This window comes from Suricata suricatta, chromosome 2 (genome assembly GCF_006229205.1).
Source record: "Suricata suricatta isolate VVHF042 chromosome 2, meerkat_22Aug2017_6uvM2_HiC, whole genome shotgun sequence".
Lineage (NCBI taxonomy): Eukaryota > Metazoa > Chordata > Mammalia > Carnivora > Herpestidae > Suricata > Suricata suricatta.
Window position 1 is genome coordinate 11,916,763 of NC_043701.1, and position 14,368 is coordinate 11,931,130.

The 14,368-nt window shown below is 49.4% G+C and overlaps 2 gene segments (V, D, J or C); both read right to left on the reverse strand.

Annotated features, from left to right (window-relative positions):
• Nucleotides 1-5,238: 5,238 nt before the first annotated feature.
• Nucleotides 5,239-5,901, reverse strand: LOC115274388. The segment is given in 2 exon segments: nt 5,239-5,654; nt 5,809-5,901. Coding segments are annotated over 2 exon segments (465 nt in total).
• A 1,535-nt stretch (nt 5,902-7,436) lies between these two features.
• On the reverse strand, nt 7,437-10,382 carry LOC115274399. The segment is given in 3 exon segments: nt 7,437-7,736; nt 9,771-10,075; nt 10,238-10,382. Coding segments are annotated over 3 exon segments (654 nt in total).
• Nucleotides 10,383-14,368: the final 3,986 nt, after the last annotated feature.

Consider the following 14,368-nt stretch of genomic DNA (forward strand, 5'->3'; position numbering starts at 1 on the left):
GGTCAGCTGCTCCACACATAGAGGAGCAAGGCTTGCAGGGGTGAAGGGGTGTGGCTGTGGTGCACTGAGGGTAGGGTGCACCCCACGCCCATGGTTTCCCATACTCCTCTTAGACAGTTGCTTCTCAGTCTGCACCTGCCTGTGGCATCAAGCCTGCATCATCCAAATCCTTCAACTGTGGAGCTCATTAAAGTTTAGAGGGACCTCCCACCTCTTCCAGAGCTGTAGGTAGCCTAGCAATAACCGAAAACTTCAACATCTGCCTGGGACTGGATCCAAGCCTGGTTTCTTAACCCTCTCTCTCCCTACGCTGTTCTCCCAGACTTCCCCCTGAGCCCCTTAGATCTCAGTGGCATCACAGTGCCATCTTGTGGCCAGTAACTGCAGTTTCATCATTGTTTCTTCTGCAATGGCCCAAGGGATCCTGGGAAATGTCTGCAGAGTCAGCAGGGAGACTATTCCAGAAGTAGCACCTTGCAAACTTTTTTTAAATTAAAAAAAAATTTAATGTTTATTTATTCTTGAGAGAAAGGGAGAGAGACAGAGACAGAGCGTGAGCAAGGGAGGGGCAGAAAGAGGGAGACACAGAATCCAGGCTCCAAGCTGTCAGTACGGGCCCAATGTGGGGCTCGAACCCATGCACCTTGAGATCGGGACCTGAGCTGAAGTTGGACCCTCAACTGACTGAGCCAGCCAGGTGCCCCAGCGTCTTGCAATTTTATCCTCAACTTCCTTAAGCCCTAATCCCAACACCAATCCTAACCTGACTCTATTCCTCTGAGTTGCCATGCTTAATCTCCCGCAATCATTCTACTTAACTGCTCTCACATATCTGACAGTGAGAGTCCAACCAAAATCTTCTCCCTTAAAACTACCTCCTGTGAGGGAGAGGGACAAATGGGAGGAATGGAAGAAAATAGTATTTAGTCTAAGATAGGAAGAAAAGTCAGGAGATGAAATATAAGAAGGTTCATTTATCTGTTACTAAAAGTAAACAAAAATCACCCCCTTCCAACGCCGAATGGGCAATCCACCAACCAGACCTCCAAAATACAGATCGGCTGAGGACGAGGAGTATAATGAGGTTACTGTCACAATGGGGTTCAATGTGGGCAAATAAAAAGTAAACCTGGAATGTAAGAATAATATGGAACATCTTACGAGACAGTAGACAACCATGGAGGATACAGTGTCTAATGGGTAAAATAAGGATGGATAGAATTGAGGTGAGCCAGGGACAGACGGCGCGAAATGGATAGTTGTACAACGTGAATGTGCTGATTCTGGCAGCAGGGAGGGAATTGGGATCACAAGGAAGGTGAAACTGCCAGGCTCGTGAATGGTGGCGCAATTAGAGACAGGGTCTAGGACGGAAGCGTCTGGAATGGCACTCCAAAGATAAGGGATTCTCAACGGTGCCCTAGGTTTTCTCACTTCCGGAGACACAGGACGGCAGAGTGAGCGATGTTTGCTGATGCCACATTAAATTAAGACCAGGACTGAGGTGCCTGTGTGGCTCAGATGGTTAAGCATTGGACTTTTCATTTTGGCTCAGGTCATGATCTCATACATGAGATCAAACCCTGTGTCAGGATCTGCGTGGATGGTGTGGAGCTTGCTTGGGATTCTTTTCCCTCTCTCTCTGCCTCTCCCCATTGTGCATTCTCTCTCTCTCTCTCTCTCTCTCTCTCTCTATCTCTTTCAAAATAAATAAAAATGAAAAAAAAAAAAAAAGACCAGGAACACTCTCTTTCAAGAACACTCAGTTCTCTGGGGAAAGAAATACGGTGTCCTGAGCCTTCACAGTTTCTGATAAGTGGATTCGGGGTGACTGTAACCCCGTTACCAGCCATACAAGGCTCAGGGCACCTCCACCATCACTGAGTCTGTGACATCTATCCCAGACCTGGAGCCCCCGGTCTATCTCTTAGGACACCCAGAAACCCATGATCCAAGATTCTATGAGCTCTGACCATGGCTTTTGGTTTCACAGATACAAACCACAGCCTCACTGGCGGGGCGAGTGAAAGATGTTATAACTGCATAATTATTTATACTTATAACAATAATATATCACAATATCTAATGTAACAAAGGAGCCAGTAAGAAGGAAATGGGTGCTTCATAATTAAGAAAATATCCTGTCTTCTTGACTCAAAATATTTAAGGAAATTTTTGATGTGAAAAGGCCAGCACATCAAAGAAAACACTGCATATCTAAAAATTGGCTTCACACAGAGCATCAAGGTAAGACTGGGGAAGCTTCCAAATGTGCTGCACCCTCACTTCTGGGACAGCAGTGGTGGGAAAATGACAACAGACAGAGGAGGTGGTTTGTCCCAGCTGGGCCGAGGACGGACGGGAGGGCTAATCACCCTCATGATCTCTCTTGTGCCATCACCGCTGCAAAAGGAGTAAAGACCTGATTTAAACAGGAGGACAGACAAGCTCCTATGTAGCTCACAGCTTCCAAAGTTTCAGGGACAGAGAATCTTTAGAGGTCAGAGCATGGGGGCTCCAGGGAGGCTCCGTAACTTGGGCTTCTGACTCTGGATTTGGGCTCAGGTCATAATCTCATGGATGGTGGGTTTCACCACCACTTTGGGATCTGAGCTGACAGCTTGGAGCTTGTTTTGGTTTCACTCTCTCTCCCTTATTCTCTGCCCCATACCTGTTCTCTCTCTCTCTCTCTCTCTCATTTTCTCTCAAAATAAATAAAAACGATGAAAAAAAAAGAAGTAAGAATATGCCAGAGAACGACACAAACTTCCCAGATGGGACCACAAACCCAGAGGCGGAGGCACTGCCCGCTGCACGGAGAGCTCCAGGTCCTGCAGGAGGAACGCTGGTGTCCCAACCTTCAGTCCTGGCCTGGGAGTCCGAAGCCAGCCCGGGGAGTCCTACTGTCCAGGGGGCCATCAGTATTCCGTCCACCCTCATTTACATTCATTTCATGGAGTTCATCTAGTGTCTTTTTCTACCCCTAGGACAGCTGAGAGTTGATGTCCAAATCTACCCCTTTTTATCGGGGAACGAAGAGCACAGACAGCTGTTTAGGGTCCCCACGTGCAGCAGGGAGAGAGAAGCCTGAGGTTGGTGCAGAGGAAGGCGGCGGCTGTGCCCCACTGTGGTAGGGCTGCTGGCACAGAGGTACACAGCCGAGTCCCCCAGCTCCGCTCGCTGGATCTGCAGAGTGGAGTAGGTCCCCTCCGACCTGTTCACGTGGAACCGACCATTCTTGGGCATCCCGGTCATGTCTAGTTTGTCCTCGTTTTGGAAGTAAATTAAAAACTCCGGGCCTTGCCCTATGGCCTGTCAGTACCAATAAAGGCTAATGTGACCAGAAATTGGATCACATCTGAAGGTCACGTCCCAGCCCCTCCTTGTGACCTTGTGCCTGGGGGACTGGATAACACCAGCTCCTGTGTGACCTGTGGAGACAAAGTTGGGAATAGTGGGGAGGAAATCAACTATAATTTTGTACATAATCATCACTCACACTCACACACATACACACACACACACACAAACACACAAACACACACACTCACGCTCTCTGCAACTGTTTGGTTTTATGAGGCCACACCTGCCCCCAGGAGACAGAGGGCCACGCAGCAGAGGAGCCTGGTGCCCATGGCAGGGTCTGGACAGGACTGGGATGTTCACCACATCAGGTTCTCCTGAGCCTGAGCAGAGGAGGAGGGAGGTCCCTCGTGTGCACAAGGCGGTTCTCTTAGTGACATCACCACCTCTGTCATTACCCTCAACCTCAGGGAGCAGGATTTATGCTGAAGCATGCTTGGGTGATTAATATTTGTAGGCTCTTTTCTTTTTTCTAAATTAATTTATTCATTTAAAATTTTTCAAATATATATTGAGAGAGAGAGAGAGAGAGAGAGAGAGAGAGAGAAAGCAGAAAACGGACAGAAAGACAGAAAGAGAGAGGGAGACAGAGAATCAGAAGACGGTTCCAGGCACTGGGCTGTCAGCACAGAGCTGAATAAGGCTTGAACCCATGAATAGGGAATTCAAGACCTGAGTCAACGTTGAAACTTATCTGAGATTCCCAGGTACCCTAAAATTTATTTATTTTGAAAAAAAGAGAGAGAATGAGCAGTGGAGAAAGAGAGAAAGAATCCCAACGAGGCTCCATACTCAGTGGGGAGTGGCATGTGGGGCTCAATCTCATGAACTGTGAGATCGTGACCTGAGCTGACACCAACAACTGGACACCTAACTGACGGAGCCACCAGGTGCCACCGGAAGCCCCTTTCTTCACCCACTCAGTGCACCTTGTCCCTTTCAGCTCCAGTGCCGTCTGGGTGCACCCGCTCACACTGTGTGTTACGTTCCCCTTCTCCTTCCCCATCTCTCCCGTGTGCTGTGCATTGTCACAGACACCCGTCCACAGCACCCTAAACACAAGGACGAAAGCGGGAGCTGATTGTCTTCTCTGCCAGTCAGGATCTCCTGGGGCATCGCTGTTCCTGTCACCATCCACTCTGTTCTCCCAGTGACACATATTCAACATCATCCACTTGAGCACTGGAGTGGGAGGTTGACTCATTTCTCCCTGGAGGCCTCTTGAATGCAGACCTATATTGAGGTAGAGGATGAAATACCCTGGGAAATATCTGAGTTGGAAGCTCCTGTTCCTTCTGCAGGCCACCGACCCATGTCCTCTCTGTCTTCATGAATCTCCAGGAAGTAATAAGTCCCCACAGTCCATAGCACAGCCTCATGTCATAATGAGACACCATGCATTAAAATGAGGTTCCTCCAGGGGTGCCTGGCTTACTCAGTCGGTAAAGCATCAACTTGGCTCAGGTCTTGATCTTACCGTTTTGAGATGGAGCCTCATATCAGGCTCGGAGCAGTTTAGAGCTTGCTTTGGATTTTTCTTCTCTTTGTCTCTTTCTGCCCTTCTGCTCTCCCTCTCCCTCTCTAGCTCACAATAAATAAATAAGCATGAAAAAAAAAAGTAAGAATATGCCTGAGATGACACAAACTTCCCAGATGGGACCACAAATGTAGAGAGGGAGACACTGCCCGCGGCACAGAGAGCCCCAGTTCCTGCAGAAGGACCCCTGGTGTTCCCGACCTTCAGTCTTGGCCTTGGAGCCTGAAGCCAGCCTGAGGAGACCTCGGTATTTCATCCACCATCATTTACATTCATTTCATGGAGTGTATCTAGTGTCGTTTTCTACCCACAGGACAGCTGATAGTTGATGTCCAAATCTACTCCTTTTTATTGGGAACGAAGAGCACGGACATGTTTAGGGCCTCCGGCTGCAGCAGGGAGAGAGAAGTCTGAGGTTTGTGCAGAGGAAGGCGGCAGCTGTGCCCCACTGTGGTAGGGCTGCTGGCACAGAGGTACACAGCCGAGTCCCCCGGCTCTGCTCGCTGGATCTGCAGAGTGGAGTAGGTCCCCTCCGACCTGTTCGCCTGGAATCTATCATTGTTGGGCATCCCTGTTGTGTCTACTTTGTCCTTGTTTCGGAAGTAAATTAAAAACTCTGGGCCTTGCCCTCTGGCCTGTCGGTACCAATAAAGGCCAGTGTGACCAGAAATTGGATCACACCTGAAGGTCACATCCCAGCCCCTCTTTGTGACCTTGTGCCAGGGGGACTGGATAACGCCAGCTCCTGTGTGGCCTGTAGAGACAAAGTTGGGAACAGTGGGAAGGAAACCAACTATAATCAGTGCACATAATCATCACTCATACTCACACACACACACACACACACACACACACACACACACACATTCACACACTCCCTGAAATTCCTTGGTTTTCAGAGGTCGCACCTGCCCCCAGAAGACAGAGGGCCACGCAGCAGAGGAGCCTGGTGCCCATGGCAGGGTCCGGACAGGACTGGGATGTTCACCACATCAGGTTCTCCTGAGCCTGAGCAGAGAGGAGGGAGGTCCCTCGTGTGTACCAGGCCGTTCTCTTAGTGACATCACCGCCTCTGTCATTAACCTCAACCTGAGGGAGCAGGATTTATGCTGGAGCATGCTTGAGTGACTAATTAAATATATGTAAGCTCTTTTATTTTTTATAAATTAATTAATTTATTTTTAATTTTTCATATATTTATTTTGACAGAAACAGAGAAGCAAAGGGGCAGAGAGAGAGGGAGACAGAGAATCGGAGCAGGTATCGGGCACTGGGCTCTCAGCACAGAGCTAGACAAGTCTTGAACTCATGTACTGGGAGATCATGACCTGAACCAAAGTCAAAGCTTACCTGAAACGCCCAGGTATCCCTAAATTTATTTATTTTGAGAGAAAGAGAGAGAAAGAGCAGTGGAGCCACAGAGAGAGGGGGAGAGAGAAAGAATCCCAAGGAGGCTCCATATTCATGGGGAGTTGCATGTAAGTACAATCTTATGAACTGTGAGTTCCTGACCTGAACATAAACCAATAGCTGGATGCTTAATCGGCTGAGCCCCCAGGTTCTCCCGGAAGCCGCTCTCTTCACACACTCAGGGCACGTTGTCCCTTTCAGCTCCAGTGCCGTCTGGGTGCACCCGCTCACACTGAGTATTACGTTCCTCTTCTCCTTCCCCATCTCTCCCGTGTGCTGGGCATGTCACAGACACGGGTCCACAGCACCCTGAACACAAGGAATCAAAGGGGGAGCTGATTGTCTTCTCTGCCAGTCAGGGTCTCCCAGGGCATCACTGTTTCTGTCACCATCCGCTCTGTTCTCCCAGTGACACCTACTCAACATCATCCACTTCTTAGGCAAGGGTGAGCACTAGGGTGGACATTGACTCAGTTTCACCCTAGAAACCTCTTGAATACACTGACCTATTCAGAGATACAGGAGATTGAAATCCCTGGGAAAATATCTGACTTGGAAGCTCCTATTCCTTCTGCAGGCCAAAGACCCATGTCATCTCTGTGTACATGAAATCATGATGTCTTAGTCCTCGCAGACTGTAGCACAGCCTCATGTCATAATGAGTCACCGTGCATTAAAATGAGGTTCCTCCAGGGGTGCTGGGCTTGCTCAGTCAGTAAAACATCAACTTGGCTCAGGTCTTTATCCTATGGTTTGTGAGTTCCAGTGCCGCATCAGGCTTGGAGCACAGTGTAGAGCTTGCTTTGGAGTCTCTCCCTCTCTAACTCACAATAAATAAGTAAGCATGAAAAAAAAAGAAGTAAGTCATGCCTGAGAATAGCACAAACTTCCCAGATGGGACCACAAACGCAGAGGCAGAGGCACTGCCCGCTGCACGGAGAGCCCCAGGTCCTGCAGGAGGACCGCTGGTGTCCCGGACCTTTAGTCCTGGCCTTGAAACCTGAAGCTGGTCCGGAGAGTCTGCCAGCCAGATGGATATATCATCCACCCTCATTTACATTCAGTTCATGGAGTTCATCTAGTGTCTTTTTATACCCACAGAACTGTTGATAGCTGATGTCCAAATCTACTCCTTTTTATTGGGAAACGAAGAGCACGGACAGCTGTTTAGGGTCCCCGAGTGCAGCAGGGAGAGAGAAGCCTGAGGTTGGTGCAGAGGAAGGCGGCAGCTGTGCCCCACTGTGGTAGGGCTGCTGGCACAGAGGTACACAGCCGAGTCCCCCGGCTCCGCTCGCTGGATCTGCAGAGTGGAGTAAGTCCCCTCTGACCTGTTCGCGTGGAACCGATCATTCTTGGGCATCCCTGTCGTGTCTAGTTTGTTCTCGTCTTGGAAGTAAATTAAAAACTCTGGGCCTTGCCCTATGGCCTGTCAGTACCAATAAAGCCAGGGTGACCAGAAATTGGATCACACCTGAAGGTCACGTCCCAGCCCCTCCTTGTGACCATGTGCCGGGGGTACTGGATAACGCCAGCTCCTGTGTGACCTGTGGAGACAAGTTGGGAATAGTGGGGAGGAAACCAACTATAGCCATTGCAGGTAATTGTCAATCACACACACACACACAGGCACACACAAGCACTAACACACACACACTCATACGCTCCCTGAAAGTGTTTGGTTTTCTGGGGCCGCACCTGCCCCCAGGAGACAGAGGGCCACGCAGCAGAGGAGCCTGGTGCCTATGGCAGGATCCAGACAGGATGTAAAGATTCACCAAGTAAGGTTCTTCTGAGCCTGAGCAGAGGAGGAGGGAGGTCCCTCCTGTGCACATGGCAGTTCTCTTAATGACATCACCGCCTCTGTCAATCCCCTCCACCTCAGGGAGCAGGATTTATGCTGGAGCAGTCTGGGGTGATTACTTTAATGTTTGTAAGCTCTTCTCGTCTATCAAAATTAATTTATTTTTAATTTTTCAAATATTTATTTTGAGAGAAAGACAGAGAGAGGTAAAGGGGCAGAGAGAGAGGGAGACAGACAATCTGAAGCAGGTATTGGACATTGGGCTGTCAGCACAGAGCTAGACAAGTCTTGAACTCATGAACTGGGAGATCATGACTTGAGCCAAAGTCAAAGCTTACCTGAAATGTCTGGGTACCCCTAAATTTATTTATTTTGAGAGAAAGAGAAAGAGCAGTGGAGGGACAGAGAGAGGGGGAGAGAGAATGAATCCCAAGGAGGCTCCATACTCATTGGGGAGCCGCATGTGGGGCTCAATCTCATGAACTGTGAGATCGTGACTGTGCTGAAACCAACATCTGGACACTTAACCGACGGAGCCACCAGGTTCCCACAGAATCTCCTTTCTTTACACACTCAGTGCATGTTGTCCCTTTAAGCTCCAGTGCCATCTGGGTGCACCAGCTCACATTGTGTGTTGTATTCCTCTTCTTCCCCATCTCTCCCGTGTGCTGGGCACGGACACAGACACCCGTCCACAGCACCCTAAACACAAGGATCAAAGGGGGGAGCTGATTGTCTTCTCTGCCAGTCAGGGTCTCCCGGGGCATCGCTGTTCCTGTCACCATCCCCTCTGTTCTCCCAGTGACTCCTACTCAACATCATCCAGTTGGGCACTGGGGTGGGAGGTTGACTCATTTCTCCATGGAGGCCTCTTGAATGCACTGACCTATTTTGAGGTACAAGGATGAAATACCCCAGGAAAGTATCTGAGTTGGAAGCGCCTGTTCTTTCTTCAGGCCACCGACCCATGTCCTCCTTGTGTTCATAAAACCATGATGTAGTAAGTCCCCACAGCCTATAGCCCAGCCTCATGACATAGTAAGTTACCATGCATTAAAATGAGGTTCCTCTAGGGGTGCCTGGCTTGCTCAGTCGGTAAAGCATCAACTTGGCTCTGGTCTTGATCTTATGGTTTGAGAGTTCGAATCTCATATCAGGCTTGGTGGGGACAGTGTAGAGGTTGCTTTGGAGTCTCTCTCCCTCTGTCTTTTTCTGCCTTTCCTCTGCTCTGTCCCTCCCTCTCTGTCTCACAATAAATAAATAAGCACAAAAAAAAGAAGTAAGTTATGCCTGAGAACAGCACAAACTTCCCAGATGGGACCACAAACGCAGAGGCAGAGGCACTGCCTGCTGCACGGAGAGCCCCAGGTCCTGCAGGAGGACCGCTGGTGTCCCGGACCTTCAGTCCTGGCCTTGAAACCTGAAGCTGGTCCGGAGAGTCTGCCAGCCAGATGGATATATCATCCACCCTCATTTACATTCAGTTCATGGAGTTCATCTAGTGTCTTTTCTACCCCTAGGACAGCTGAGAGTTGATGTCCAAATCTACCCCTTTTTATCGGGAAATGAAGAGCACAGACAGCTGTTTAGGGTCCCCACGTGCAGCAGGGAGAGAGAAGCCTGAGGTTTGTGCAGAGGAAGGTGGCGGCTGTGCCCCACTGTGGTAGGGCTGCTGGCACAGAGGTACACAGCCGAGTCCCCCGGCTCTGCTCGCTGGATTTGCAGAGTGGAGTAGGTCCCCTCCGACCTGTTCACGTGGAACCGATCATTCTTGGGCATCCCTGTCATTTCTACTTTGTCCTTGCCTTGGAAGTAAGTTAAAACCTCAGGGCCTTGCCCTATGGCCTGTTGGTACCAATAAAGGGCAGTGTGACCAGAAATTGGATCACATCTGAAGGTCACGTCCCAGCCCCTCCTTGTGACCTTGGACCTGGGGGACTGGATAACGCCAGCTCCTGTGTGACCTGTGGAGACAATAGTGGAAACAATGGGGAGGTAACCAACTATATTCATTGCACGTAATCATCACTCACACTCATACTCACACACACACACACACACACACACACACACACACACACACATGCACACACTCCCTGAAATTCCTTGGTTTTCAGAGGCCGCACCTGCCCCCAGAAGACAGAGGGCTGCACAGTAGAGGAGCCTAGTGCCCATGGCAGGGTCCAGACAGGACGTGGAGATTCACCACATCAGGCTCTCCTGAGCCTGAGCAGAGGTGGAGGGAGGTCCCTCGTGTGCACAAGGCAGTGTTCTTAGTGACATCACTGTCTCTGTCTTTCCCCTCAACCTCAGGGAGCAGGATTTATGCTGGAGCATGCTTGAGTGACTAATTTAATATTTGTAAGCTTTTTTCTTTTTTCTAAATTAATTTCTTCATTTTTAATTTTTCAAATATTAATTTTGAGAGAGAGAGACAGAGACAGAGACAGAGAGAGAGAGAGAGAGAAAGCAGGAAAGGAGCAGAGAGACAGAGAGACAGAGAATCTGAACCAGGTTCCAGGCACTGGGCTGTCAGCAGAGAGCTGGACAAGACTTGAACCCATCAACTTATGGCCTGAGTCAAAGTCGAAGCTTACCTGAGATGCCCAGGTACCCCTAAATTTATGTTTTTTGAGGGAAAGAGAGAGAAAGAGCAGTGGAGGGAGAGAGAAAGAATCCCAACGAGGCTCCATACTCAGTGGGGAGCGGTATGTGGGGCTCGATCGTGTAAACTGAGATCGTGACAAGAGCTGAAACCAACTGCACACCTAACTGACTGAGCCTCCAGGTGCCCCCGGAAGCCCCTTTCTTCACCCACTCAGGGCATGTTGTCTCCTTCAGTCCAGGGCGGTCTGGGTGCACCGGCTCACACTGTGTTACGTTCCCCTTCTCCTTCCCCATTTCTCCCGTGTGCTGGGCATGTCATCAAAGAGATGCGTCCACAGCACCCTGAACACATGGACCAAAGGGGGAGCTGATCGTCTTCTCTGCCAGTCAGGGTCTCCCGGGGCATCGCTGTTCCTGTCACCATCCCCTCTGTTCTCCCAGTGACACATACTCAACATCATCCAGTTGGGCACTGGGGTGGGAGGTTGACTCATTTCTCCCTGGAAGCCTCATGAAGGCCCTGACCTATTCAGAGGTACACAGGTGAAAAACCCTGGGAAAATCTGACTTGGAAGGTCCTATTCCTTCTGCAGGCCCATGACTCATGTCGTCTCTGTGTTCATGATTCTCCGCAAAGTAGTTCCGCAGCCTGTAGCACAGCCTCATGTCATAATAAGTCAACATGCATTAAACATTAGAATCCTCAGGGGACCTGGGAGGCTGAAGCAGTTAAGCATCGACTTTGGTGCAGATCATGATCTCACGCTTTGTGAGTTCGAGCTCTGCATCAGGCTCTTTGCTGTCAGTTCTTCAGATCTTCTGTCCTCTGTCTCACTGGCCCTCCCTTGCTCATTCTCTGTCTCTCTTTCTCAACATAAATAAACTTTAAAAAAATTTATGTATCTTTCTTTCTTTCTAATTTAATGACAACTTTCCTAACATTCTTTTACAGTTTGAGGTCTGTTCTATTTTTGCCTATCCTTTCTTTTGTTGGTTAAGGTTATTTTTACTGCCTTTCTTTTCTCTTCAGGCCTGCATAAGGTGTGTTTATTTTATTAGCTCCCATAATTATGTCTGTCATTGTTGAGTCTCATTAATATATTTTGCTTATGTTTTATCTACTTTTGTTCTTTATGTTTGTGATTTTACTCCTTTTCCTTTGGGGGAATTACTCCATACTTATCCTAGGTCCTCAGCTCGATATTTAGGTTAGTAGTTTTTTGAACTCATAAGCCCTAGGCATCTATACATTTCCCTCAAAGTACAACATTTGTATTCTCAGTATCTCTTATTTCTAAACATTTTATTTATTTTATTTATTTTTAATTAAAAAAATTTTTTAATTTATATGTGAGAGACAGAGAGAGAGAGCAGGAGCAGGGGAGGGTCAGAGAGAGAAGGAGACACAGAATCTGAAGGAGGTTCCAGGCTCTTAGCTAGCTGTCAACACAGAGCCCACGAATCATGAGATCATGACCTGAGCCGAAGCCGGATGATTAACCAACTGAGCCATCCAGGTGCCCTTATTTCTAAACATTTTTAAATTCCTATTTAGAGTTCTGGTACAGTCTCAGGATTTATTTTGAATTATGTGTTACATTTATAAATATGAGATTTTATTTTTTAATAAAGTCTACTTTTTGTTATTTCTTTTCACCTTGACATACAGTTGTCAGAGAAGTTTGTCTTTATGATGCCTGTACATTACAACCGATGAAAGAAAAGTCTGCCCTCGGGGCCTGGAAAGTCTAGAACAGACACACACCAACTGTGTCTGCCATTCGCCTGGGAAACAGGTGTGCCCGGAATGGCCAACGACCCAGGGCGACCTTGAACAGGAGTGTGAGTGGAAGTCAGCCATTACAAGAAGCAAGGACCCATGTCCAGTGCAGAGGAAATAGCCTTGGATGTCCCTGAGGTGGGAAGGGAAATGGCAGAATTGAGGGCCTAGCAGTGTGGCTGGAGCAGAGAGGGCCCACGAGCCATGCAGGCTAGGCCCGGAGCGGGTAGAGGACAGACCCAGCAGGGCTGGTTGGGGGCTGTCCCCATGGAAAGGCTGCCAGGAGCAGAGTTCATACCAGGGCATCAGAGAGCAATGCGCTGAGGTGTCAGGGAGAGACAAGGAGGGGGGTCTAGATAGATCTGTTTTGATACTACATTGTTAATAATACATCGTACTGTTTCTGCAGTGCAGACAACTTCCATCCTGGAGGCGTCAGAATTAGGCAGGTGCCTGGAACAGTTAGAGCTGGGGAAGCACTTCCCAGCCAGCCAGGTGGCTCAGAGCACAGACAGACCAGAGAGGGGGATGCAGCCACCTGAGGTCTGGTGGGTCCGGGCCCAGCTGTCGGTGCCTTGCAGACGGTCCGTAGGGCACACCGAGGTTCACTCTGGGCACTTGGGCCCCCAGGGCTCTGGGGCTCTGGGAGGCCTGGGAGCGAATGGAGGATCTGCTGAGGCCCAGGACGCAGGCCCTCCCTCTACCTATTTTTGTGCAGAGAGGAGGCAGCTGTGTGGTGCTGTGTAGTCAGTGCTGGCACAGAAGAACACAGATGTCTGGGAGGGAGTGCTGGACACCAGCGTGAGAAGAAAGTTCTTTGTATTTGACACAGAGATGTTGTATCCGTTGGAGATTTCTCCTTCCTGAAAGGAGCCGATATTGACCAAGTAATGGATCAGCTGCAGCCCGTGTCCAGGGTCTTGTCATTATCCGTACACGTAGTCATGGTTCGTGTCCTGCTCGCATCTCAAGGCCATGCTCCGTCCTGTCCCCAGGACCTGGAATCTGGGGGTCTGAGTGATCCCAGCATTCATGGGCCCTGCAGAGGAGATGCTGATGTCGCAGCCACAATGGAAAGGCGTGATGTGGGGACCTTGAGATTTTCACTGATGAAAGGGACGCTGCCCAGGTGCCCAGGACTCACCTGCTGCAGGGGACACGCGGCCACACAGCACAGGAGGCTGAGGCTCATGGCAGGGCCCGGGAGGATGGAGGGGTCTCCTGGGAATGCGTGCTGAGGACCAGGGAAGGAGACTCTCGGGGGAATCATTCGGAGCTGTCACTTCCTGCCTGAGCCCCAGAGGCAGCCCTCACGAGGGGCCACAGCCCATCTGCAGATTAAATAAAAAAGTCAATGAACAGCTCAGGATGGGAAGAAAGGGCTTGTCTGAATTAGACACAAATCTTACGAGTGGATCTTCACTTTTTTTGTAAAACAGGTTGTAAACCTATGTAAGGTTTTCTTCCCGTGATGGAATACTTCATGAATGTGCTGGTTCTGTGTGTCTGTGTCTGTAGTTTTGAATTGGGGAAAATTCCTTAGGTCTTCCTGAGGCCTTAGACTCGTGGGTCTCAAATCCTCCTTCAAGTGTCTGTTCCCACTTTGCTTCATTGACCACCATCCTGTTAACATCCTTTCAGCGACAATTCTCCTGAGACAGAGTTTCCAAACCTCAAGGGCAGGCTCATCAACTCCTGAGGAGCCATTTTGCTCTGTTTCTTACCAATTCAGGACACCTGCCGAATGTCAGCAGAGCACCTTCATGTTCACCAGAGGCCCTGCCGCCCACTTTTGGGCTGAGACAGCAGCAAGCAGAATGATGTTGCACCTGTGAGTGACCTTTCCTTGGGGCAGGATGGTGGCTACTCA